Below are 25781 nucleotides of genomic sequence, written 5' to 3'. Positions count from 1 at the left end.
GGCTACTTCCTGAAAATTATATTGAGAGGCTCTGGTCTGGTCCGTAACACATTAATTCAGAAATCCAGGTAATATTCCAGCGTCCCCAGTTCAGTTATTCATTCACAGGATGAGGTTGGCACCGGTGAGGCAGCGTTTGTTGCCCATCCCTAATTGCCTAGAGGGATATTGAGAGACAACCAAATTGCTCTAGGTTTGGAGTCACGTGTAGGCCAGACTGGGTAAGGATTGGGATTTCCTTCCCTAAAGGACGTTAGTGAACCAGCTGTGTTTTTCCGACAATCGCCAATGGATTCACAGTCATTAGCCTGTTAATTCCAGATACTTAATAAATTCAAATTCCACCGTCTGCTGTGGTGGGATTCGAAGCCAGAACATTATCTGGGTTTCTGGATTAACCGTCCAGGGATAATACCATTAGGATATCGCTGACCCTTACGGCAGATGGTGGAATTTGAATTCAGTTTTTTTTTTAAATGCATGTAATTAATGATGCCCATGAATGCATTGCCGATTGTCAGAAAAAACCCATCTGTTTCACTCAAGTCCTTTAGGGAAGGTAACTGCATTTTTACAAGGTCTGGGCCCACATGTGACTCCAGACCCACAGCAACGTGGTTGACTCTGAACTGCCCTCTGGGCAATTAGGGACGGGCAATAAATGTGGTGTAGTGGCATTTTCTGAATGTATCAATAAAAAGTAAGGAGCCTCATAAACATCCAAGTTTACATCCCAATAACGCACCCCTTGGCAGTAAAGGAAATACAGATACAGATTCTCACAAACCAGAAAGCAGGAAACATCAAGAGACAATTCAGAGAAGGAAATAGCAAGGAGACATTCACTGAAGACTCTAACTTTCAGGGTGATGTTTGGAAGCGCAGGGACGTGGGAGTATGCAGGTCCAGTTGAAGGGTGTAAGACCAGAAGTGAAATTGACAAAGCTGCGTTGATAGCTGAGATTGGATAAGGCTGAGCTGGGACTGCTGGTGACGAGCTGGGAGCTAAATGGCTGAGCCGAGTGACCCTTGTGTATGACTGACGCTGACTTGTCCCCTGTCCTTGGCGTTGCAGTTCCTGCTGGACCAGACAGATGTCCTTGTGATCGGAATCATCGGGCTGCAAGGAACGGGGAAATCGACCGTCATGTCTCTGCTCTCTGCCAATGCACCGGAGGAAGACCAGAGGTCAGCACAGCCTGGGTTTTGAGGGGGGCTCAGGTTAGAGGTCAGCACAGCCCGGGTTTTGAGTGGGGGGCACAGGTCAGAGGTCAGCACAGTCCGGATTTTGAGGGGGGAGCGCAGGTCAGTGGTCAGCACAGTCCAGATCTTGCGGGGCGGTGGGGTGCGGTGCAGGTCAGAGGTCAGCACAGCCCGGGTTTTGAGGGGGGGGGGGGGGGCGCACAGGTCAGACATCAGCGCAGCCTGGGTTTTGAGGATGGCCCAGGTCAGACGTCAGCACAGCCCGGGTTTTGAGGATGGCTCAGGTCAGACGTCAGCACAGCCCGGGTTTTGAGGATGGCTCAGGTCAGATGTCAGCACAGCCCGGGTTTTGAGGGGTCAGACATGAACTCCCCATCCTTTCCTTCTGTCTCGTCATATGCCACCCACTCCTTCCCCCACGTTTCATAAGCACAGAGCATCGCGCTGTCGGGGGTGGGGGGGGGTGTCAGTGCTGAGGGAGTGGGCACTGTCGGGAGGGGGGAGAGTGGTGGTCAGTGCTGAGGGAGTGGGCACTGTCGGGAGGGGGGAGAGTGGTGGTCAGTGCTGAGGGAGTGGGCACTGTTGGGGGTGGGGGGGGATCAGTGCTGAGGGAACGCCACGCTGTCAGAGGGTCAGTGCTGAGGGAGCGGGCACTGTCGGAGAGTCAGTGCTGAGGGAACGCCACGCTGTTGGAGGTCAGTGCTGAGGGAGCGGGCACTGTCGGCGGGTCAGCGCTGAGGGAGCGCCGCGCTGCCGGCGGGTCAGCGCTGAGGGAGCGCCGCGCTGCCGGCGGGTCAGCGCTGAGCTCAGTACTAGTGTCATGTGTTTCCTCCTTGCATCGTTGCTGGAATCCACTTCAATTTGTGGAGGAAATGGCAAATGAAATTAAAACAAAACATGTTCCAGGCTCATTTCCTTGCCATTTTCTGGGAGGCTGTGTGAGGAAATCAGTGGCACTCCATCAGTAGTCAGCTCCTCAGCCAGATTGCCTCCTGGAGTCTTGGCCTGTGCTGAAGACTTCCTCTGCGGGTTGGAGTGAGCACTGCACCAATTGTTCGTCTTCATCTGTTTGTTGAAACCAGCTGTAGGCAGTCTCTGCATTTGGCCCCAAGCTCGCGTGTTTTGATTGGGAAAATCATGTTTGTGGCATCTTGGCCCATCTGTGTGTTTCTCTGTGTCTCGGAGAGCTTGCATTCCTTTATGTCTCTGTTTGGGTGCCCTTTTGCACGTGTGCATTGGAGCTGTTGTGTGATTACATGTGCATCAGGGCTCTGTGGCCTCTGACAATGTCAGGTTCATGTTTGGGCACATGCCTGTTTGTGCGTCAGCCTAAATGCACTTTGGACATTTGTTTACAGTGCGTGTCTGACTTCTGCATGTCCAAATGTTTCACATCTGAGTACTGAAGTGCTGAAGAAAGATGGAGCTGAAACGTTAACTCTGTTTGCTCTCCACAGATGCTGCCAGACCTCCTGAGCTTTTAACCAGCAATGTCTGATTTAGTTTTTGGACGAAGGCACAGACTAGATTGTAGCTACGTTTGCAGATATCCAAAGATAGGTGGAGGGAGGCTGCAGAAGCAGTTGGATAGGCTCGGAGAGGGGGCAGAGAAGTGGCGAGTGGAATATGGTGTCGTGAGGGAAAGGTGTGGGAAAGTGTGAGGTTATGTACTTTGGTAAAATGGAGGTTTAGAGTATTTTCTGGATTGGGAAAAGGCTTCGGAAATCCGAAACGCAAAGGAACTTGGAAGCCCTAGTTCAGATTTCTCTTGTGGTTAACATGCAGGTTCAGTTAGCATTTAGGAAGGCAAGTGCGATGTTAACATTCATTTCGAGAGGGTTAGAATACAGCAGCAACGATGCACTGCTGGGGCTGTGTAAGGCTCTGGTCAGACTGTATTGGGAATGTCGTGAGCAGTTTCAGGCCCTGTATCTAGGGTAGAATGTGCTGGCCTTGGAGGGGTTCCAGAGGAGGTTCACAAGAGCAATCCCAGGGATGAAGGGGTTGTCATATGAGGAGAGGTTGAGGGCTGTACTCGATGGAGTTTACAGGGATGAGGGGGGTATCTGATTGAAACTTACGGAATACTGAGAGGCCTGGATAGAGTGGTAGTAGTTCCCACCCGTAGGAGAGACTAGGACCTGAGGGCACAGCCCCAGGATGAAGGGACAACCCTGTAGAACTGAGTTGAGGAGAAATTTCTTTAGCCAGAGGGTGAGTTTTTTTTGGAAAGTTCATTCGTGGGATGAGGACGTCACTGTCTAGGCCGGCTGTTATTGCCTATCCTAGACAGTAGCCAAGAGTCAACCAGGTTGCTGTGGGTTTGGAGTCACATATAGGCCAGACCAGGTAAGGCTGGCAGCTTCCTTCCCTGAAGGACACTAGTGAACCAGATGGGTTTTCCCGACAATCAGTGATGGATTCATGGTCAACGTTCGAATCTTAATTCCAGTTTTGAATTCACATTCCACCATCTGCTGTGGCAGGATTCGAACCCGGGTCCCAAGACATTAGAGATAATGGGAACTGCAGATGCTGGAGAATCCAAGATAACAAAGTGTGGAGCTGGATGAACACAGCAGGCCAAGCAGCATCTCAGGAGCACAAAAGCTGACGTTTCGGGCCTAGACCCTTCATCAGAGAGGCCCAAAATGTCAGCTTTTGTGCTCCTGAGATGCTGTTTGGCCTGCTGTGTTCATCCAGCTTCGCACTTTGTTATCCCCAAGTCATTACCTGGGTCTCTGGATTAACAGTCCAGCGATAAAAACACTCGGCTACAACAATGGGCCTTTATTGCCACAGAAGGCTGTGGAATCATTGAGTGTAGCTAGGACAGAGATTGGTGAGGCCACTTTTGGAGAACTTATGTCCTGCACAGCTATCACATGACAGCCCAACTTCTACACCCAGTGTTCTGACCAGTGAAGGCAAACATACCACCTCTGCCACCCTGTCTACCTGTGACTTCCTACCTGGAGCATCAGAGGTTGAGGGATGACCTTGTATAGGTTTATAAAATCATGCGGAGCATGGATAGGGTGAAGATCCAAGGTCTTTTCCCCCCAGGGTGGGGGGAGTCCAAAACAAGAGCGTTTAGTTAAAGGCAAAAGGGGAAAGATCTAGAAGGGGACCTGAGGGCTAATGTTTTCACACAGAGGGTGGAGCGTGTATGAAACGAGCTGCCAGAGGAAGTGGTAGAGGAGGGTACAATTACAACATTTAAAAGACCTTCTGACAAGTACCTGAAAAGGAAAGGTTGCGAGGGATATGGGACAAACACCGTAATCCAAGTGCCCCCCCCCGCCAAAATCTCGGTTATAATTTCTTCCATCAGGCAGAAGATATAAAAGTTTGTTGACGTTTACAAATAGATTCAAGAACAGCTTCATCCCTGCTGTTATTGGATGTCCAAATGGACCTCTCAAATTTTAAATTTAATGTTGATCTCGCTGTTTGTGCACCTTCTCTAGAGCTGTAACATCGCATTCCTTGCTCTGTGTATGGCACGATCTGCCTGTGCTACACACAAACTGAAATTTCTCACTGTACATAGGGAAAGGCAAAACATAGGCAATGGGACTGATCTGGTTTGGGAAACCTGGTCAGCATATCTGAGTTGGCCTGGAGTCTCTGTGCTATAGGATTCTATGATTACTAAGGACAACAAAAGTTATGTGCAGAAGGCAAGAGAACGGGACTGAGAAACATATCAGCCATGATTGAATGGCAGAGCAGACTTGAGGGGCTGAATGGCCTAATTCTGATCCTATATCTTACGGTGTGAGACACTTAACCTCTTGACTATACACGTTTAGTGTGCGTGTGAGTGTGTGTGTGAGTGTGTGTGTGTGTGTGTTTGTGTGTGTCTGTGTGTGTGTGTGTCTGTGTGTGTGTGTTTATGTGTGTGAGTGTGTGTGTGTTTGTGTGTTTGCGTGCGTGCGTGCGTGCGTGCGTGTGTGTGTGTGTGTTTTATGCAGTTTAGGGACAATCTCTTGAACTGAGAGTTCTGTAAAGGACCAGACTGTTTGCTCACATGTCGTTTCTGTTTTTGTTCTCAAAGATCGTACGTGTTCAGAGCCCAGACCCAGGAGATTAAGGAGCGTGGTGGGAATCAGACGAATGGCATAGATTTCTTCATTACCCAGGAGCGAATCATATTCCTGGATACTCAGGTTTCGAACTCTTGTCCTTTTTCTGCGTTATTGTACAATTGAGGTGACCAGCCTCGGTAAAGTGCTGTGTCTCTCGCACTCGCTCTGCCGCACTGTCGCTGTCGCGTTCTGCTGCTCTCATGCTCTTGTTCTAGTGGTCTCTCACTCTCTTGGTCTCCCCCTCTCCCTTTCTCTTACCCTCGCTCGCCCTCTGTCCCACTCTACCCCTCTCTCTCCACCTCTCCCCCTCTGTCTCCCACTCGCTCTCGCTCTCGAACTCACTCTCTCTTCCCCCCTCGCGCCCCCCCATTCCCCCTCCTCTCTCTTTCTCTTCCCCCTCCTCTCTCTTTCTCTTCCCCCTCCTCTTTCTTTCTCTTCCCCCCTCCTCTCCCTCTCTTCCCCCCCCCCCCTCTCTCTCTCCTCTGGGTGTTGGCCCTGGTTCCGCTGTATTTGCGCAGCGCGGCAAGAGTCTAACTGCGTTCTTTTCCCCTTTCCTCCTGCAGCCCATTTTGAGTCCCGCCGTGCTCGACCACCTGATCAACAATGACCGTAAACTCCCCCCAGAGTACAGCCTCCCGCACACCTACGTGGAGATGCAGGTAACTCGGGGGCTTAATGTTTCCGCCTACCCCCCCTCCACGCACCCACCCACCCACCCACTTTGTCTGCCTCCCCTCCCGGTTGCTTACTTCTGGCTTCCCCTCACCCGCCTTTTCACCTTGGTCCCCCTCCATCCAGCTGGGCAGTGCCGATGTGGGCCGTTTCCAATGTCCTCCCGTTGTGTAATGTCTTGGTGTCCTTTTTGCCCGCAGTCTCTCCAGATGGCAGCCTTCCTGTTCACTGTGTGCCACGCAGTTCTTCTGGTCCAGGACTGGTTCACTGACCTCAACCTCTACAGGTACAATCACCTCGGAGCTTGGGAGTGGGCATTGACCACTGGACGCTTCCAGCTTCGGGAGGGTAAGGCCAGGCTGGGCACAACACAGAGGGAGAGCTTTCTCTCTCTCTCCCTGTCTCCTTCAGACCTTGAAAGAAGAGAGGTCTCCAAACTTGGTTGGTGGTACTGGTGGTTAAAATTGTATCTGAGATAACGGGAACTGCAGATGCTGGAGAACCCAAGATAACAAAGTGTGAGGCTGGATGAACACAGCAGGCCCAGCAGCATCTCAGGAGCACAAAAGCTGACGTTTCGGGCCTAGACCCTTCATCAGAGAGGGGGATGGGGAGAGGGAACTGGAATAAATAGGGAGAGAGGGGGAGGCGGACCGAAGATGGAAAGAAAAGAAGATAGGTGGAGAGAGTGTAGGTGGGGAGGTAGGGAGGGGATAGGTCAGTCCAGGGAAGACGGACAGGTCAAGGAGGTGGGATGAGGTTAGTAGGTAGCTGGGGGTGCGGCTTGGTGTGGGAGGAAGGGATGGGTGAGAGGAAGAACCGGTTAGGGAGGCAGAGACAGGTTGGACTGGTTTTGGGATGCAGTGGGTGGGGGGGAAGAGCTGGGCTGGTTGTGTGGTGCAGTGGGGGGAGGGGACGAACTGGGCTGGTTTAGGGATGCAGTAGGGGAAGGGGAGATTTTGAAACTGGTGAAGTCCACATTGATACCGTATGGCTGCAGGGTTCCCAAGCGGAATATGAGTTGCTGTTCCTGCAACCTTCGGGTGGCATCATTGTGGCAGTGCAGGAGGCCCATGATGGACATGTCATCTAGAGAATGGGAGGGGGAGTGGAAATGGTTCGCGACTGGGAGGTGCAGTTGTTTGTTGCGAACTGAGCGGAGGTGTTCTGCAAAGCGGTCCCCAAGCCTCCGCTTGGTTTCCCTGATGTAGAGGAGGCCACACCGGGTACAGTGGATGCAGTATACCACATTGGTAGATGTGCAGGTGATCCTCTGCTTAATAAACCGCATCCCAAAACCAGCGCAGTTCGTCCCCTCCCCTCACTGCGCCACACAACCAGCCCAGCTCTTCCCCTCCACCCACTGCATCCCAAAACCAGTCCAACCTGTCCCTGCCTCCCTAACCTGTTCTTCCTCTCACCCATCCCTTCCTCCCACCCCAAGCCACACCTCCATCTCCTACCTACTAACCTCATCCCACCTCCTTGACCTGTCCGTCTTCCCTGGACTGACCTATCCCCTCCCTACCTCCCCACCTATACTCTCCTCTCCACCTATCTTCTTTTCTCTCCATCTTTGGTCTGCCTCCCCCCTCTCCCTATTTATTCCAGAAACCTCACCCCATCCCCCTCTCTGAAGAAGGGTCCAGGCCCGAAATGTCAGCTTTTGTGCTCCTGAGATGCTGCTGGGCCTGCTGTGTTCATCCAGCCTCACATTTTATTATTATTGTGGTGGTGGTGGGGCTGGATGTGGGAGGATGGAATCTTAGGGTACAGGAGTAGGAGGAAGCTCTTCATCCCCTGGAGCTTGCATTCACCAGCTGAGAGCGATCACAGCTGATGGTCTACTCTGGCTCTGCTTTCCCTCTCTTAAGCCCTCCAGTACCCACAGTTCAGCCTGGGCTCGACCCAGGGACGGAGAGTCTGCAGCTGTCTGGGAGAGAAAGCTCTGAAGATTTGCCAGTCTCTGAGCGAGTGAAGATATGTCTCCTCATGGCAGTCCGAAACGGCCGGCCCCTCATCCTGAGACTGTTTGCATCCCCCCCCCCCCCCCCCCCCCCCCCAACCAAAGCCAACCTGTCTCTCTGCCATTGGGATTGGTGAGGGGACAGTCTCTTAGCACTGACTGACAAGTCCTTGGCAATAATTCTGCCCATTTTGGGTCACGAGTTTCTCCAGTCTCCCCTCATTGCTGGCTCAGTGGTTAACACTGCTGCCTCACAGCATCAGGGACCCGGGTTCGATTCCACCCTCGAGCAACCGTCTGTGTGTGGAGTTTGCACACTGAACCTGTGTTTGCCCGGGTTCCCTCCGGGTGCTCCGGTTTCCTCCCACAGCCCGAAGATGGGCACGTTGGCTGGATTCGCCATGCTAAATCGCCCCACAGTGTCCAGGGGCGTGTCGGTTAGGTGGATTAGGGGGTAGACTTGCTTGCTGAGCTGGTGTGTTTGATTGCAGTTGCTCCATTACCCAGCTCGGTAACATCGTCTGTGTGCCTCCAGTGAAGCGTTGGTGTTCAGTCCCACTGGTTATTTACATGCCTCAGTTTGCTGGGCTGGTTGGCATCACTTCTGGTGCTGTTTCTCAGCGGTTTGTACATTGTGTTCAGTTTGATGTGTTTGTTGATGGGTTAGTCATGGGTATAGGCAAGGGTTCTGGGTAGAATGCTGTTTGGAGGGTTGGTGTGGTTGGCCGAATAGCCAGCTCTCGCGCTGTAGGGTTCCGTGATGGTTACGATTTCAATCATTCATTTGAGTGAAATAATGTACAGGCCCATTCCTGCAGAGCATCTTGTTGCAGGATATAAGCCTTTAGTCCCTGTAGTGGTTAGTCCCAGGGAATCTGTGGCTCCCAGTCTAGGATAAGGATGTCCCTCCCTCCAGAAGAGTGAGCTGTACTCCGCGGAGGGAAACAGTCCATCGTTACTCTCGGTCTACCATTGGTACGGGTCAGTCTTCGTCCCGCCTCAGCGGCCTGACCCGAATCCTGGGATTGCAAGTTCCATCAGAACTTGGCTGCGGACGGTGTTTTAGGGAATGCTGAGAGCTGATCCAGTGGGATGTTGGCTGCGCTTCATGGGTCCTTGGGAAAGTAGGCTTGAAACTCCTGGCTCGCTCAGCCCTTGTTGATTGAGAGCTGCCTGGGAAAGCAGTTGGATTTCAGGTCAGCAGGTCCTGGGGAGACAGAGTCACACACACAGAGAGAGAGTGGGAAGATCATATGCTTTTGTAGAGAGACCAGCTTTTCACGGACGTGGGAATCTTTACACCCACCAGAGAGAGCAGATGGAGCCAATGTTTAATGGCTCCTCTGAAAGATGGTACTTCCGACAGCGCAGCACTCCCTCAGGACCAACCTTCATAGAGTGAGGGACCAACAGCGCGGCGCTCCCTTAGTGCTGACCCTCCGACAGCACAACGCTCCCTCAGGACCAACCTTCATAGAGTGGTGCGCTCCCTCAGCACCGACCCTCCGACAGCGCGGCACTCCCTCAGTGCCGACCCTCCCACAGCGCGGCCCTCCCTCAGCGCCAACCCTCTGACAGTGCAGCGCTCCCTCAGCGCCGACCCTCCGACAGCACAGTGCAGGTGACACTGTGACTTTCACAAGCTCGTGACTGTCCCAATCAAAGGACAGTCCTCCAACACATACAACTTGCCTTTTCTCTGTAAGCCCCTGAAAATACTACAGCTCCCTGAGATCTCTGAACTGCTCCAGAGAGAGCAAGAGACAAGAAGTGAGATACAGATTAGCAGGGGGACTGGCAGACAGGCAGCTTGGAAACCAATAGATAGTGAGTGACAAACAGACAGGCAGATGCAGATGGAATGGACAGACGTACAGAGAACTGGCTGAGTGGCATTGGAAGAGGTAGGCAGCGGGGCAGACAGGTAGAGTTAGACAGCTGGCACCACGATGAACTGCCCTCAGTGTCCAACTCGCTGGAAAATTCTGCCCCGATTGCTTTCTAGCGTCCACTTTTCCGGAATGGGCTTGGTGTCGGAGGTCAAGGCTTGGCTGTGTTCCCACAGGCCCTGTGTCAGGCACAGTACCCTGAGAGGTCAGTGGGTGGTGCGAGAGCGCTGTGCCAATCAATTAGTGATGGGAGATGTTCTCATTTTCTCAGGTTTCTGCAGACAGCAGAGATGCTGAAGCCTTCCACTCCCTCGCCCAGTCACGATTCGAGCGGTGGCCCAGGGTCTGACGAAGGTTCGGAATACTACCCAAATATCGGTGAGTACACACCAGCCCTTGCTGTGCTGTTTCCCTGTATCTGCAACACAGGTGGGCAGGGCAGGAACGCAGCCCACCTATCGGACTCCTGCTTTGTTCATTCAGGGGAATGTAGGCATTTATTACCCCTGGAGGAGGTGACTGTCTTAGTGAACCTGGATAGTCCTCATCCCTGTAAAATCAGGCCATAACTCCGAGGATTATGGAGGCTAACAGGCCGAAGGAGCTGTGGAGGGACTGAGCAGCAGCCCGCAGTGGTGAGGGGAGAATGTTTTTCCCAGTCGCTCCCTGGGTTTTCAAAGGAGCAGGAGCAGTCTGTGAGGAGCTGACCCAGTTACGATCCACGTCGGAGTCCACCTTCTGCTCTCCCTCCTCAGGGCAGCGAAATTCCAGCATTCAGGTTCCCACTACCCACCTCATCAGAAATCTTCAGCTCGTCTGAAAGGCTATCCCTACACCCCCTCCCTATCTCTGTCACCACCTCCATCCCCCGACACCCCCTCCCTATCCCTGTAACCTCCTCCAGCCCCTACACCCCCTCCATATCCCTGTAACCTCCTCCAGCCCCTACACCCCCTCCATATCTCTGTCACCCCCTCCACATCTCTGTCACCCCCTCCAGCCCCTACACCCCCTTTCTATCTCTGTAACCCTCCTCCAGCCCCTCCACCCCCTCCATATCTCTGTCACCCCCTCCACCCCCTCCATATCTCTGTCACCCCCTCCAGCCCCTACACCCCCTTTCTATCTCTGTAACCCTCCTCCAGCCCCTACACCCCCTCCCTATCTCTGTCACCACCTCCAGCCCCGACACCCCCTCCCTATCTCTGTAACCCTCTCCAACTCCTACACCCCCTCCCTATCTCTGTAACCCCCTACACCCCCTCCCTATCTCTGTAACCCCCTACACCCCCTCCCTATCTCTGTAACACCCTCCAGCCCCTACACTCCCTCCCTATCCCTGTAACCTCCTCCAACCCCAACACCCCCTCCCTATGTCTATAACCTCCTCCAGCCCCTACACCCCTCCCTATCTCTGTAACCGCCTCCAGCCCCTACACCCCCTCCCTATGTCTGTAATCCCCTCCAGTTCCGGCCTCTTGAGCAGCCTGTCCCCGGGATGCTGAAGGGGGCGGGGGGACGTGGGAGTGCAGCACTGCCGAGGATGCTGTGTTTCTGCTAAACAGCGCGCTCTACCTGCCAACACCCTCCCACCCCCCTTAACATTCTGGTGACTTTAAAGCCCCCCACCCACCAGGTGGCATTACGGAGTGGCTATGGGACGAGATGCGGAGAACAGGTCAGGGTACAGATAGATCGGAGATCCTGGGCCTGTTCTCTTTGTGGTGGAGAAAGCGAGCGAAGGTTTGATTGAGGTGTAGACAGCCATTCGAGGGTCTGTGAGCAGAGTTGACAAGGCAAAACTGTTCCCATTGACGGCAGGTTTTAGAGCCTGAGTGCGGAAGGTCACAATCCTACGTGAGTGCCGCAGGAGGAACAGGTGAAGGTGGAGTGGTAGTGAAGCATTTCAAAGGGGTGGTAGATCATTAACTGCGGAGGTAAGGTTTGGAAGGTGCGAGAGCTGGCATCGAAACAACGGGCCGAATGGTTTCCTGTTCCCCATAAATAGCCACTTGATTTAGTGCATGCAGCTGGGGAAGGGAAGTTGGCTGTTTGCAACAGATTTGAGCAGCCCCCTCTTTTGCGCTGTCCATCTTAACTCCGATTTCTCCTTTCTGAGCAGTTTTCCTTCAGAACAAAGCCAAGCGGGAGGACTTCTGCCCTCGGAACCTCAAGAAGATGCACACTGTCATTGACAAACTGATGTTGCACTCACACCTCAAGTATAAAGGTAATCGGGTTTGACAGGAGCAAGGGAAGCCCTGTGAATGTGCTCCCACATTGTAGCTCCCTGTGGACCCTGTGCTCTACTGTACTGTTTAAAAATTAACAGTGGGACACGCTGTCCTGGTGCAGGGGGATCTTTGCTGATGGTGGGATGAGCTGAACTTTCTGAAGAATGACCGGAGACAGAATCCTTGCCTACATTGCTCGAGTCGCAAGCGAGTCAGGCAGAAACTGTTCTAAACCACCGGTTTGCTCTCAGCTGGAGCACCTTGTCCCAGCCTGGACTCCCCTCGCTTTAGGGACAGCGACAGGGTCTCAGAAAGAGGGGCTGGAGGAGAATCACTGGGAGAGAGTCCCCGCACGCGTGGCCCCAGTTCGCATGAGTGGTCCCCTCAGAGCAGGGAAGGTTCGGGGGAGACAGAATTGAGACGAGTGAGGGGGGGTGTATTTCGATCGAGTCGATGAGGGAAACGTCGTTCCCAGAGGCAGGAAGGTCAGTCACCAGAGGGATGCGGATTTGAGAGAATCTGGAAAGGGCCCCGAGCAGGGAGGAGGATGAAGATGTATTTTTATGACACAATGAGCTGGATAGTTGGGAGCAAATTCAACAGGAGCTTTCCAAAAAGGCGAGGGGGATTGGTTAGGGAGTCGGAGAACTACTCAATGCGGATAAAAGTGTTGGGCAAGAGCGACCGGGGACTAATTGGCTAAGTCTTTCAAAGAGCTAGAACAGACAGCGAGGGCCGTATGGCCTGCTGTGTAATTCAGCTGAAACTATTCTGAAAGCGAGGGGTGCTGGGTGCGACCAGTCCTCAGATAAATCTATGCATCGTACCGGTGGATTCACCAGTTTGAAAAATATACTGCTTGTGAGGGGGTGGTTTCTCTGCAAGGTGTGTGGGAAGGTTTCTGTGGGACGGGCCTCTATAGTCACCCAGAGTGGCGGGATTTCATTGTAGCATGACCTGGTTTCATGCAAAGTTTCTGTTACACACGTGGGAATCAAGGTTTGGAGAGACAGAGGTAAACCGAGTATGTTTGTGATCTCTCGTGGTCGGATGATAAATGCCGTCCAATGATTATTCTTTTCTCGGTCGTGCCAGATCCTTTTGTTTACGGCTTTCCCTTTGTCCTGTTCAAGGTACGCTCTCCATGTTGGACTGTAACATCTTTCCTGGATTGAGCAATGACTTCCTGGAGTCGGAGGTCAACTTATTTCTCCTTCCGGTGATGGAGAATGATGTGGAGGAAAACCTGGTCCGAGCTGGTAAGGTCGGAATTCCCTTCAAACCTGTGTTGGAGGGAAAGGACAGTCCGTGCGCTGCTCTCTTTACAATAACTCGCTCTGCTCTTTTCAACTGAATGTTAAGCTCCCGCAACACTTTTTCTTCCCCCGACCCACATCAAACAATCCCAGGACAAGGACAGCACAGGATTAGACACAGAGTAAAGCTACCTCTACACTGTCCCCCCATCAAACACTCCCAGGGACAGGGACAGCACAGGGTTAGATAGAGAGTAAAGCTCTCGCTACACTATGCCCCATCAAACACTCCCAGGACAGGGACAGCATGGGGTTAGATACACAGTAAAGTTCCCTCTACACTGTCCCCCATCAGACCCTCCCAGGACAGGAATTATTAAGGAAGTAATAGCAGAACATTTGAAAAATGATAATCTGATCATGCAGAGTCAGCATGGCTTTGTGAAAGGGAAATCATGCCGGACTAGTTTAATAGAGTTTTTCGAGGAATGCTCATTCAGAACGGATAGAGCAGAACCAGTAGATGTATTGTATTTGGCCTTCCAGATGGTGTTTGCTGCGATACCTCGCAAAAGGTTGAGTCATGAAAAAAGAGCCCACAGTGTCAGAGGCAGTAGATTGGCATGGATAGAGAACCGGATCATGGGCAGGAGACAGTGTTTGGGAATAGCAGGTTATTTTTCCGGTTGGCAAACTCTGCCCAGTGCGGGTCCCACAGGGATCAGTGCTAGATCCGCAACTGCTGGCAATATATAATACTGACTGGGAGAAAGGATGTTCATGGACTATGGCCAACCGTGACATAAAAATAGGTGGAAAGGTGAGAGGGATACAAACAGTTTACAGAGAGGCCTTTTTAGGTTAAGTCAGAAAATGGAGTATGATGTGGGAAGATGCAAAGTTGTTCGTTTTGTAAGGGAGAACAAAAGGACAGTATTGTTTAAATAGGGAAAATCTACAGGAAGCTGCAACACAAAGGAACTTGGGGTATGTGTGCGTGAAACACAGAAGGCTAGCACAAGGGGACAGCGGGTAATCGGGAAGGGTTGTGGAATGTCGGCTTTTATTTCATGGGGTTGGAGAATAAGAGTGGGAAAGTCTGACTGCAACTGTGCGAAGTGCTGGTGAGACCACATCTGGAGCACTGTGAGCAGGTTTGGTCCCTTTATTTAAGGAAAGATATCATTTCATGGGAGGCAGTTGAGAGAAGGTTAATTGGAATGACTCCCAGTATGGAGGGATTGTCTCTGGATCAAAGACCAAACAGGTTAGGACTGTGCGCGCTGGAGGTTTAGAAAAACGAGAGGTGATCACATTGAAACGTATCGGATTTTTAAGGGGCTTGACAGTAAATGCTGCGAGGATGTTACCCCCTCATTGGAGAGAGTCTAGGACCAGAGGGTATAGTCTCAGAATAAAGGGGCACCAAACGTAAGACTGAGATGAGGAGGAGTTTCTTCTCTCAGGGGGTTATGAGTCTTTGGAACTCATTGCCACAGTGTTCAATGGGGGACAGTGCAGAGAGAGCTTTACTCTGTATCTAACCCCATGCTATCCCTGTCCTGGGAGTGTTTGAGGTGGGCACTATTGAGAGATCTTCACATTTACTTTACTTTCATGTTGAAAAGAGAGGCCTTTACTTTCAGTTTAAAAGAACATGGGAAGCTTTACTCTATCCTCTTGCTGTCTCGAAAACCATAAGAAATAAGAACTGAAATAGGCCATTCAGCCCCTCAAACCCGTTCTGCCATTCAACAGGTTCATGGCTGATCCAACATTTCATGTCTATTTATTTGCATTTGTGGGGGTAGAATCTTTGTGCCTATTGAAAGCTGCAACAGCTATGTTCTTCATTATCAGGGAATCCGGGGGGAACGCAAATAAGTAGACATGAAATGTTGGATCAGCCATGATCCTGTTGAATGGCAGAACGGGTTTGAGGGGCTGAATGGCCTATTTTAGTTCCTATTTCTTATGGTTTTTGAGACAGCAAGAGGATAGAGTAAAGCTTCCCATGTTCTTTTAAAATAAAAGTAAAGGCCTGTCTTTTCAACATGAAAGTAAAGTAAAGGTGAGGATTCCTTCATAATGTCCACCCATCAAACACTCCCAGGGACAGGGACAGCATGGGGTTAGATACAGAGTAAAGCTCCCTCTACACTGTCCCCCATCAAACACTCCCAGGACAGGGACAGCACGGGGTTAGATACAGAGTAAAGCTCCCTCTACACTGTCCCCCATCAAACACTGCTAGAACAGAGACAGCATGGGGTTAGATACAGAGTAAAACTCTCTCTACACTGTCTGCTGTCAAGCAGTACAGGGACCTGAGCCCATTAATTACCTCAGACGCCTGACCTGTGCCCTGCGGATGACGGGCAGGTTTTGTGGAGACTGTCCCCTGGTGTTGCAGCAGTGATGTTTGTGACAGCAGTAACGAATCGCAAAATTTGCTTTGGAGGTCCCTGAGCAAACCCAGGAAGCGAGGGCGTGTGAAAGCGGTGCCTTGCCCCTTTGGAGTAACACTCGAGAGCAGGCAGCCAGAGATCACACAGAGGCTGTAAATATCTGAACAGATCATCGCCATCACCGAGAAACCAAGCAGAACTAATGACTGTGTGCAACACTTTTCAAAACATGTGTTTGGAAGTGTTCACCGTCTGCAGGAAGGAAAATCAGCCAGCTGATACATTTTTATAGCCGTCATTGTGTGTTTTTTGCAAAGTGTGGGGGCCAATATGCTCATTGACAAATGACGCAGTGATAAATATTTCTTCTTCGTTTGCCACCCCATTAAGAATGAGTGTTTGTCCCCTGGACGACTCTTATCCCATCTGCACTCTTTCCGAGCGCTGGCCGCAGAGCCTTTAGCGTTCCCCGGCGCTGCTCGGTTTGGAGCCGCCTTCGAAACGTGGCGCTTCCGACAGCGTGGCGCTCCCTTACGCCGCCCCCCCCCACCACCACCAGACTGGTCATCTTCTCATTTTCTACTTCCCGCTCAATCCCTGGAGTAGGACTTGACCACCACCTCGAGAAGTTCAACGAGGCGTCGAGGTCAGGAGGAAAAGCTAAAACCCCCCACTACTGCTCTTTTGAAGTAGAGCAAACGGTTTTAGGAAGGATGGGCGGATAGTCGGGAGAGTTTATCCCAGAGTCCCGGGGCCAGTGTTTATCCCCGATACCAGCACAGCCGATCTGGGTCTTTGTTGTGGCTGGCTGTGAGCTTGCTGTGTACAAGTTGGGCTTTTCTGCGCGACAAACATGAAAATGTCGGAAGTAGGAGGAGGGCATTCGGCCCTTTCAGGCCTGCCTTGCCATTCAGTGGGACCACGGCTGATCGTCCAACTCAATCCCCCATTTCGGCTTTCTTTCGCTCCCCCCACCCCCCACCACACCCAGACCTTCCATCCTAAGAACAGTGTCTTAACGCCTTCTTGAAAACGTTCAGTGTTTTGGCTTCTGTTGCAAACTCGACCTTGTCTAGTGAAGGCACCTGAATGGCCCACTCCCCCGCCCCCGGTACATCCTGAATATCCTCCCTGTGTTTTCCTCTTGTCCAGAATTTTATGGGTTTCCGTGAGATTCCTCCCCACACCAAGCTCATTCTTCTAAACTCCAGCGACTATAATCCTAACAAAAGCACTGTCCCTTCATACCAGATGTCTCACTGTTGCCAGGCATCAGTCTCCATCCTTCCACGGTGGGGGAGGCTAATTCTGCACTTGCTGCCCGTCCCCCCCCCCCCCCCCACCCACCACTTCAAGTGAAAATAAACTGAGTTTGTCCAGTCTCTGCTCAGAGTTGGGGTGGCACGGTGGCTCAGTGGTTAGCACTGCAGCCTCACACCGCCAGGGAGCCGGGTTCAATTCCACCCTCGGGCTTCTGTCTGTGTGGAGTTTGCACATTCTCCCCATGTCTGCGTGTGTTTCCTCCCACAGTCCAAAGATGTGCGGGTTAAGATGGATTGGCTGTGCTAAATTGCCCCATGGTGTTCAGGGATGTGCAGGCTAGGTGAGGTAGGCATAGGGCATGCAGGGTTACAAGGATAGGAAAGGGTGGGATGCTCCTTGGAGGGACGGTGTGGACCTGATGGGCTGAATGGCCTGCTTTCACGTTGTAAGGATTCTATGATTCTACAGCTCCTACTTTCCCAACTAGTCAACGCCCTGGTAAACTGTTGCTGTGCCCTCCTCAAAGCCTTCAACCCTTTGAGATGTAGCCGTGACTATGCTGCCTTTCTCTCTTCTGGTTTCTGCTAACGGTGAGGTCTCCTTTCTTCTCGCACAGGGACTGGAGGGATATCTCTGTTCTCACTGCTCCCAGGTTACAAAGGTCACCCCAGCTTCCAGTCTCTGGTGGGCAAACTGCGGAGCCAGATCCTGTCCATGTCCCGGCCTCAGCTCTCGCACACCATCCTCACCGAGAAAAACTGGTAAGGGTTCAGCCAAGCCATTTAGCCTAACTGCCGTGCTCGCCTTCCTATCTCGGTCTATCATTGCAACCCCTCCCTCCCTCACTGAGAACACGTAGGGAAGGGGGATTTTGCTCCAACAGGGTCGTGTCAATGGATTGAAACGGGAAGAGTATAGAAAATCGGAATAGGTGCAGGCCGTTCAGCCCCTCAAGCCTACCTTCAGTAGGACCATCACATTTCAGGTTTCTCCCCCGTACATTTTGGTCCCTTTTGCCCCCTTCTGAAGCTGTCTTGTAAACAAAGAAATGTTTTCGCCTCAACCTCCAGCTGTGGTAGAGAATTCCACAGGCTCCACGCACACAGATAATTCTTCTCCTTTACACTATATCACCATGGGATTCTGGACTCCCCAGTCTTTGGGAACATCCTTCCTGTTGGTTTGTTTGGGGGGTGCATGGAGATCCCTGAATTAGGCTTCTCTTCCTCCAAGGCTGCAAATTCCCAGGTGATGGCGCGGACAGCAGGTATGAACTGGCAATAAGTGGGCAAGTCAAACGGGATCAGAGATAATGGGAACTGCAGATGCTGGAAATAACAAAGTGTGGGGCTGGATGAACACAGCAGGCCAAGCAGCATCTCAGGAGCACAAATGGGACCTGGTGGAGCCTTCGTCTTCCACTTTTAATGGATTCAGTGAGATTCCCAGACGATTGGGAGATTTTCCAAACACCAGAAATCAATGGGGAGTCCCCGAAGTCTCAGCGATGAAGTAAAACACGCCTCTCTGTTTGTTACTCGCTGAGTTAGTTCTTTACTGGTAAAAGAGTTTGAGTAAAAAGTAAAAGGTGGGGTTTGACTGACTGTCAGGATTGTTTGAGACCCTACTGTCTCTCCGATTGGCTGGGGTGGCACGCGGCTCCTCCTGACTGGCATGCCGCTCGGCCAATGACTCGGGACTTGGGTTTGCTGATTTGGTGACAGGGCATCATGTTATTGGCTGATTACTGTCCCATCAGTTGTCAGCAAAGTGGTGGGAGGTGTCGCCTGCTCAGCCGTACCCCATTCAGTGACGCCCAGTTTGGGCTCCGCTCAGCCCCTGACCTCATTCCGCCCTTGGTTCAAACGTGGACTAAAGAGATGAATTGCAGAGGTGAGGTGGGAGTGGCAACCCTTGACATCAAGGCCTCATTCGACAGCAAGTCGCATCAAGGAGGCCAAGCAGGGGAACTGGGGGCAAACTCTCTCCTTGGGTCATACCGAGCTTAGAGGGAGATGGTCGTGGTTGTTGGAGATCAATCATCTCAGCTTCAGGACATCTCTGCAGGAGTTCCTCAGTGTAGTGTCTTAGGCCCAGCGATCTTCCACTACTTTATCAATGACCTTGCCTTCTCTGTAAGGCGGATGTGGGGATGTTCACCAGTGATTGCACCATTTGTAACCACTGACGCAGCCCATGTTCAAACCCAACAAGATCAGGACAACAGCATCAGGACTAATCACTGAGCCAACATGCTACCCCTTGGCTGAGAATCCTGCAGCGAGTAACCCCTGCCCCTGACTCCCCAAAGCCACTATCGACAAGGCACAAGTCAGGAGTGCGATGGAATACTCCCCACTTGCCCCTGGATGGGGGCAGCCCCGACAACACTCAAGAAGCTCGACACCATCCAGGACAGAGCAGCCCCCGCTCGATTGGCACCAGATCCACAAACTTCTCACTCCCTCCCCCCACCGACGCTCAGTCGCAGCAGTGTGTACCATCTACAAGATGCGCTACAGAGATTCACCAAAGATCCTCAGGCAGCACCTTCCAAACCCACGACCCACTTCCATCCAGAAGGACAAGGGGCAGCAGGTACAGGGGAACACCAGCCCCCTGCAAGTTCCCCTCCACTCCCCATCCAGACTTGGAAATACATCAACATTCCTTCACTGTCACTGGGTCAAAATCCTGGAATTGCCTCCCTAAGGACTTTGGGGATCAACCCACAACACATTAGGACTGAAGCGGTTCAAGAAGGCAGCTCGACCCCACCTTCTGAAGGGGCAATGAGAGACGGGGCAAGAAATGCTGGTCCCCACCAGTGACCCCACATCCTATGAGAGGATGAGAATAGAATATCGAGGAGCAATTGCAGTCAGAGTTGGCAAATGCTGGTGCTGATCTCAATTACAAGAGTCAGTGTTAAGTTTGATGGATTATCAACATTGGTGATCAGCCCAGTCCCACCCTCGGGGAGTTCACAGCAGGGGCTTGTATCTCCCAGCTGTTTGTTATCATGGACACACATCAGGGACTCACCAGGCAAAACTGATTGCCATGGCGACCAGCAAACAGGACAACCGATCAACTGTTTACTTTTGTGCAACTAAATGAGTGAACAGGGACCCTCCCCTCCACATCCCGCTGGAGGCAGTGCTGAGGGAGCGCCGCACTGTCGGAGGGTCAGCACTGAGGGGGAGCTGCGCTGTCGGAGGGTCAGCGCCGCACTGTCGGAGGTCAGCGCTGAGGGAGCCGCACTGTCGGAGGGTCAGTGCTGAGGGAGCGGGCGCTGTCAGAGGGTCAGTGCTGAGGGAGCGCCGCACTGTCGGAGGTCAGCGCTGAGGGAGCCGCACTGTCGGAGGGTCAGCGCTGAGGGAGCGGGCGCTGTCAGAGGGTCAGTGCTGAGGGAGCGCCGCACTGTCGGAGGTCAGCGCTGAGGGAGCCGCACTGTCGGAGGTCTCTTTAGGCTGAGACAGTAGTGGAAGACTGTTTCAGCTTCCCAGCGCAATAATAGATTGTCGAGTTTGAAGAAGAGTGGATGGAAAATTGTGCTCCGTGACCTGAACTCATTCCTAAACCTGAATCACTTGTAAAAAGTAATGACTTGATCGGTATTCAACTTGAGTGGGATCTTGCTGTGCAGGGCAGCTCTCCCACTGTGCATCCATTGATGATGTGCCGGGTAAGGTGCTCTGTCCAGTTGTGTGTGTGTGTGTGTGTGTGTGTGTGTGGTGGGGGGTTGTGACTGGAAGATGGGAATGTTGCTTTTTAATTGCAAGCTCTTCCTTGTGTTCCTTCCGGAAGGTTCCATTATGCCGCTCGGATCTGGGATGGAGTGAAGAAATCTTCGGCACTCTCGGAGTACAGTCGTTTGTTGTCCTGAGGGGCGGGCACACCCTGGTGCATTCCCATGTTGAAGACTCCCAAGTGCGAATGCCCTCCCGGCCGTTGGTGGAGCGGGGGAGGTTTTGTGTGGGTGTGCAGCGTGCGCAGTGTTTGGATTCTCTCTGTGCCGCCAGTTCCGAGCTTAGCGTTCCCCGCCTCGCACCTCCTCAACCCTCCAACCCTGGAATTGTGAGCACAGCTTAGTCGGAACTGAGCATCACCGAGAGGCAGGATCCCACTGCCTTTGGACAGGTCCCTCCGCTTTCGGCTGCGTTCCCAATCCCAGGATGTGGTGGTGCTCCCGAGGGAGGGGGGGAATGGCCTTGGGGGTTCAGAGGTTTGGGGGCTGTTACTGACTTCTCGGGGAACTGTATACTGATGCCAATGGGTAGTGGGCACCTTAATGAAGCTGCGTCTCAATGCCAACTTGTGCTGATCAACTGTGATTGCTTCATCCTTTGCAAGGAGGAGGGCATGTGAGAGGAGGTGTGAAACGAAAATGGCCTCCATTTACCCCTCCCCCGCTACGTCCACCTACTGGGGCAATGATAGGCTTGATCTCTGCTCTGATAGATGTGACATTCCAGAGATGGCTTGCAGATTGAGGGCTAGGAGGAGTGAGGAATCTATTGGGAAGGGGGCTGGAGCCGGTAGAATGTAGGTGCAGGGCTGGAGACCATTCGGCCCCCTCCTAGCCTGGTTCATCGACCATTCCTTCGCTCCACATCTCTTAGCTCGTGTCTCCTTGATCTCCCTTTCTTTTTCCAATTTTCCTGAAATTCTGTGCCCCCCTCCAACTTTTCTCCCTGGGAGCAGTGGCATGGAGAAAGTTTGAGATCCCCCCGCCACACCCTCTTACCTGATGTTAGCCTCACCGCCCCACCCTCCGACCACCCCAAATCGCAAAATGAGCAGCCCAGCTGGGAATGTGAAGGGCCTGGCCCTTGGTGTGGACTCTCCTTGCTCAACAGCAGAAACAAACTCACGTGGGCAAACAAAAGGATGGACCTGTTCTTGGTTTTAGACCCGGGAGAAAGGGGATACGGGGAGCAGGTTCTCCGAGACACAGCAAAGACCCCCCAAACACTTTGCCCACCCCATGCCAGTCACAGCCAGCACCTATCAGAGAGCAGTCTGTCAGTGGAGCTCCCTGTGCTGTGCCATCACTGTTAACCCTGTGGGTCATATTGAAGCCACTGTTGTGGTTAGTTTCGGTGTGAGGTGAAGGTACATATGTTCTCCCAGTTTCTGCCCCTTCGAGCAATCTATTAAAGTCATTGTTTCAGTTTGTGGCACCAAAACTGTCTCGCTGTCTGTGGGGGGTGTGGGAGAGGGGCTGGTGGGAATGGGTGTGTGTGTGTGAGTGAGTGAGACAGGTACGGGGGTGTGCAGGGTGTGAATTGGCAGTGAGGGGTGTGGAAGTGCATAGGGTGGTGTGTGCGTGAGAGAGTGTGCACACGTGTGAGACAAGATGTGCATACGCGCAGAGTGTGGTAGAATATAGGTGCAGGAATAGTCCATTCAGCCCCTCAGTCCTGCTTCACCATATAATGCGGTCATGGCTGAGGTAGCCATCCCCCTCCTTGGGTTATAAGTAGGCTGGATGTTGGCAGCAAGGGGTGTGTGTGTGTGTGAAGAGAGTATAAGAGTGAGAGTGTGTGTGTGAGTGAGTGAGGGGTTCAGGAGTGTGTCACTGCGCGAGCGCATATATCGGAGCATGAGGGAGTGATTGAGAGAGAAGGTGAAGATTTCTCATCCTCTGGCTGTGCTCTGTGCTGTACCTGCTGCAGACTTGAACCTCCCTGGTCAACCTTCTGATTTCCATCGCTCCACCTTCAGCCACCCAGGGCCCTGAGCTCTGGAATTCTCTCCCTAAACCTTTTCCCGCTCACCCCCCGCCCTCCAGCCCAAGACACTCACGAGATGCTGCTATTTCATCTCTTATCCCTGATGTCGTCATGTAGCTCAGAGTGAGACTTTCTCTGAAGGCTGTTCATCTGAAACACCCTGGGAACATTTCACAAATGGCAAAGGACTAAAGGAAAATTCTGCGGCAAGTGGAAATCTGAGATCAAACAGAAAATTGCGGGAATTCTCAGAGGGTCTCCCTCTGCGGCGACAAAGAGTTTAATCTTCTCGGCTCAGTGACTCTTTGTCAGAACGAGCTAGAATTCATGACGGAGGGCTCGGATGTTTTTTTAAAATTCTTTCACTTTGTACGCGGGGGCGTGTCGCTAAATAGAGAGACCTCGGAGTTCAGGTTCATAATTCCTTGAACGTGGGGTCTCAGGGAGACGGGGCAGTGAGGAAGGCGTTCGGTACACTTTATTGGTCAGTGCGTTGGGTATAGGGAGTTGGGAGGGTCATGTTGCAGCTGTACAGGACATTGGTTAAGGCCACTTTTGGAATACTGCGTTCAGTTCTGGTCTCCCTGCTCCCAGGAAGGATAGACTCAACGGCCATTGATTTGACACCGTGTTGCCCCAGTTTGACACTGGGGACAGATTTTCTGCGAATATTTCTGCATTCACCCTAACATTCCTCTCTGAAGAATTTCCTCCAGAGTTACTGTTTCCCAGGCCAATTTAACAGGCATTTAGATCTGTCTTAGCTGAAGCCACTTCAGTGGAAAAACCTTTTCCCCTCGTATTCGCCATGTGGGCCACTTTCACTTTGAAGCTGTCCCGAGAGTATTTGACGAGGACACTGTGCAGAAAAGCTTTCCGTTCACTTTGAAAGAGTAGAGGAGGCCTTGCTATTGATCTAACGTTGTGCTGTCCCTGCGTGTGGTTAACAGGGGCATGAGGTGGGTGGGGGGGGGGAGCTTAATTTGCAGTTTTTTAAAGGAGTAATGGCATTTTTAATTTCAGGTTAAAAGAGATATCCCTGTGCTAGGAGTGTTTGATGGATGGGCGGACAGTGTAGAGGGAGCTTCACCCCGTATCTAACCCCGTGCTGTACCTGTGCTTGGGAGTGTTTGATGGGGGACAATGTAGAGGGAGCTTCACCATGTATCTAACCCCATGCTGTCCCTCTGCTGGGAGTGGGTGATGGAAGGGACAGTGTAGAGGGAGCTTTGCTCTGTATCTATCCCCATGCTGTCCCTGTGCTGGGAGTGTTTGATGTGGGACAGTGTAGAGGGAGCTTTACTCTGTATCTATCCCCGTGCTGTCCCTGTGCTAGGAGTGTTTGATGTGGGACAGTGTAGAGGGAGCTTCACCATGTATCTAACCCCATGCTGTCCCTCTGCTGGGTGTGGGTTATGGAGGGGACAGTGTAGAGGGAGCTTTGCTCTGTATCTATCGCCGTGCTGTCCCTGTGCTGGGAGTGTTTGATGGGGGACAGTGTAGAGGGAGCTTCACCATGTATCTAACCCCGTGCTGGGAGTGTTTGATGGGGGCCAGTGTAGAGGGAGCTTCACCATGTATCTAACCCCATGCTGTCCCTCTGCTGGGAGTGGGTGATGGAAGGGACTGTGTAGAGGGAGCTTTGCTCTGTATCTATCCCCATGCTGTCCCTGTGCTGGGAGTGTTTGATGTGAGACAGTGTAGAGGGAGCTTTACTCTGTATCTATCCCCGTGCTGTCCCTGTGCTAGGAGTGTTTGATGTGGGACAGTGTAGAGGGAGCTTCACCATGTATCTAACCCCATGCTGTCCCTCTGCTGGGAGTGGGTTATGGAGGGGACAGTGTAGAGGGAGCTTTGCTCTGTATCTATCGCCGTGCTGTCCCTGTGCTGGGAGTGTTTGATGGGGGACAGTGTAGAGGGAGCTTCACCATGTATCTAACCCCGTGCTGGGAGTGTTTGATGGGGGCCAGCGTAGAGGGAGCTTCACCCTGGTACCTAACCCCGTGCTGTCCCTGTGCTGGGAGTGGGTGTTGCGGGGCCAGTGTAGAGGGAGCTTCACCGTGTATCTCACCCCGTGCTGGGAGTATTTGCTGGGATCCCCACTTCAGGGTAAGCTGAGCTACTGGAACATTTATCAATCCTGAGCAAACACTGGCAGGCGTTAGTTAAACAAGTGTGTCGTGACCCTGGGTGACCTGCTGGTTCCTCTCTGTGCTGGTCGCGTCATTGTTCTCCCTGCCTCTGAGTCAGGAGTTGGGCAGGGCGCGTTCCCTTTGCAACAGCTTTGTATTTGACAGCGTATTGTGCTGATAGGGCCTCCTGTCTTCCGAGGCGAGGTCTTCCTCATCACCTACGTCATAACATTGAGAAACACCTCCCCAGCCCCAGCCTCCCCCCTTCCCAGGGACTAAGCTGGGATTTGAAAACTTGAGAACCCAAGGCGTTGGTGGACTGGTTGCCAGGATGGCTGCGTGGGCACTAAAACGGGTGCTGGGTGAGAGCAAGAGGACCGCATGGGGAGTCATAGGAGCCCCGAGGCTAAGACAGGGGTTAAGACAGGAAAGTGGTCCAGAGGGAATGGGAGCCTGGAAGCAACAAAAGGGATGGGATAAAAAGCAGGATGATGCCGCACTGTGGGAATCTCCAAATATCTCCATGGATCTGAACTGGAGGAAGGCAAACTTGATTGTGTTTCATACTCCAGGCTATTTTTTAACCATTTCGATGGATAAAGGCACTCAGCCGCTTGTTCGATTGATTCAAAAATAAGGAAAAGGCATTCCCCTCTTTGATAGGCTAGAATTAAACTATGGGCAGGCTATTCATAGAATCTCCACAGTGTGGAAGCAGGCCCTCAGAGCATCCCACCTAATCTACACATCTCCGGACATCAGGGGGTAATTTCGCATGGCCAATCCACCTCAACCTGCACATCTTTGGACTGTGGGAGGAAACCCACACAGACACGGTGAGAGCGTGCAGACAGTCGCCCAAGACTGGAATCGAACCTGGGTCCCCGGTGCTGTGAGGCAGCAGTGCTAACCCCTGAGCCACCGTGCCA

The 25781-nt window shown here is 52.3% G+C and overlaps 1 protein-coding gene across 3 annotated transcripts in view; it reads left to right on the top strand.

The window, feature by feature from the left end:
* smg9 (SMG9 nonsense mediated mRNA decay factor) overlaps positions 1-22174 on the top strand; it is a 40076-nt gene extending 17902 nt beyond the window's left edge. For all 3 annotated transcript variants that reach the window (XM_059641334.1, XM_059641335.1, XM_059641336.1), the window contains 9 exons: positions 1076-1188; positions 5264-5375; positions 5858-5953; positions 6167-6252; positions 10093-10199; positions 11944-12051; positions 13189-13314; positions 17599-17743; positions 20793-22174. In XM_059641334.1, the coding sequence (XP_059497317.1) occupies positions 1076-1188; positions 5264-5375; positions 5858-5953; positions 6167-6252; positions 10093-10199; positions 11944-12051; positions 13189-13314; positions 17599-17743; positions 20793-20871 (972 nt within the window). In that variant the 3' untranslated portion in view covers positions 20872-22174. The remainder of the gene's footprint in view (positions 1-1075; positions 1189-5263; positions 5376-5857; positions 5954-6166; positions 6253-10092; positions 10200-11943; positions 12052-13188; positions 13315-17598; positions 17744-20792) is intronic.
* Positions 22175-25781: the final 3607 nt, after the last annotated feature.

The sequence above is a fragment of the Stegostoma tigrinum genome, chromosome 41, assembly GCF_030684315.1.
Source record: "Stegostoma tigrinum isolate sSteTig4 chromosome 41, sSteTig4.hap1, whole genome shotgun sequence".
NCBI classification, from domain to species: Eukaryota; Metazoa; Chordata; class Chondrichthyes; order Orectolobiformes; family Stegostomatidae; genus Stegostoma; species Stegostoma tigrinum.
Note: the sequence above shows the minus strand (reverse complement) of the source record. Positions and strands in the feature narration are given on the sequence as shown.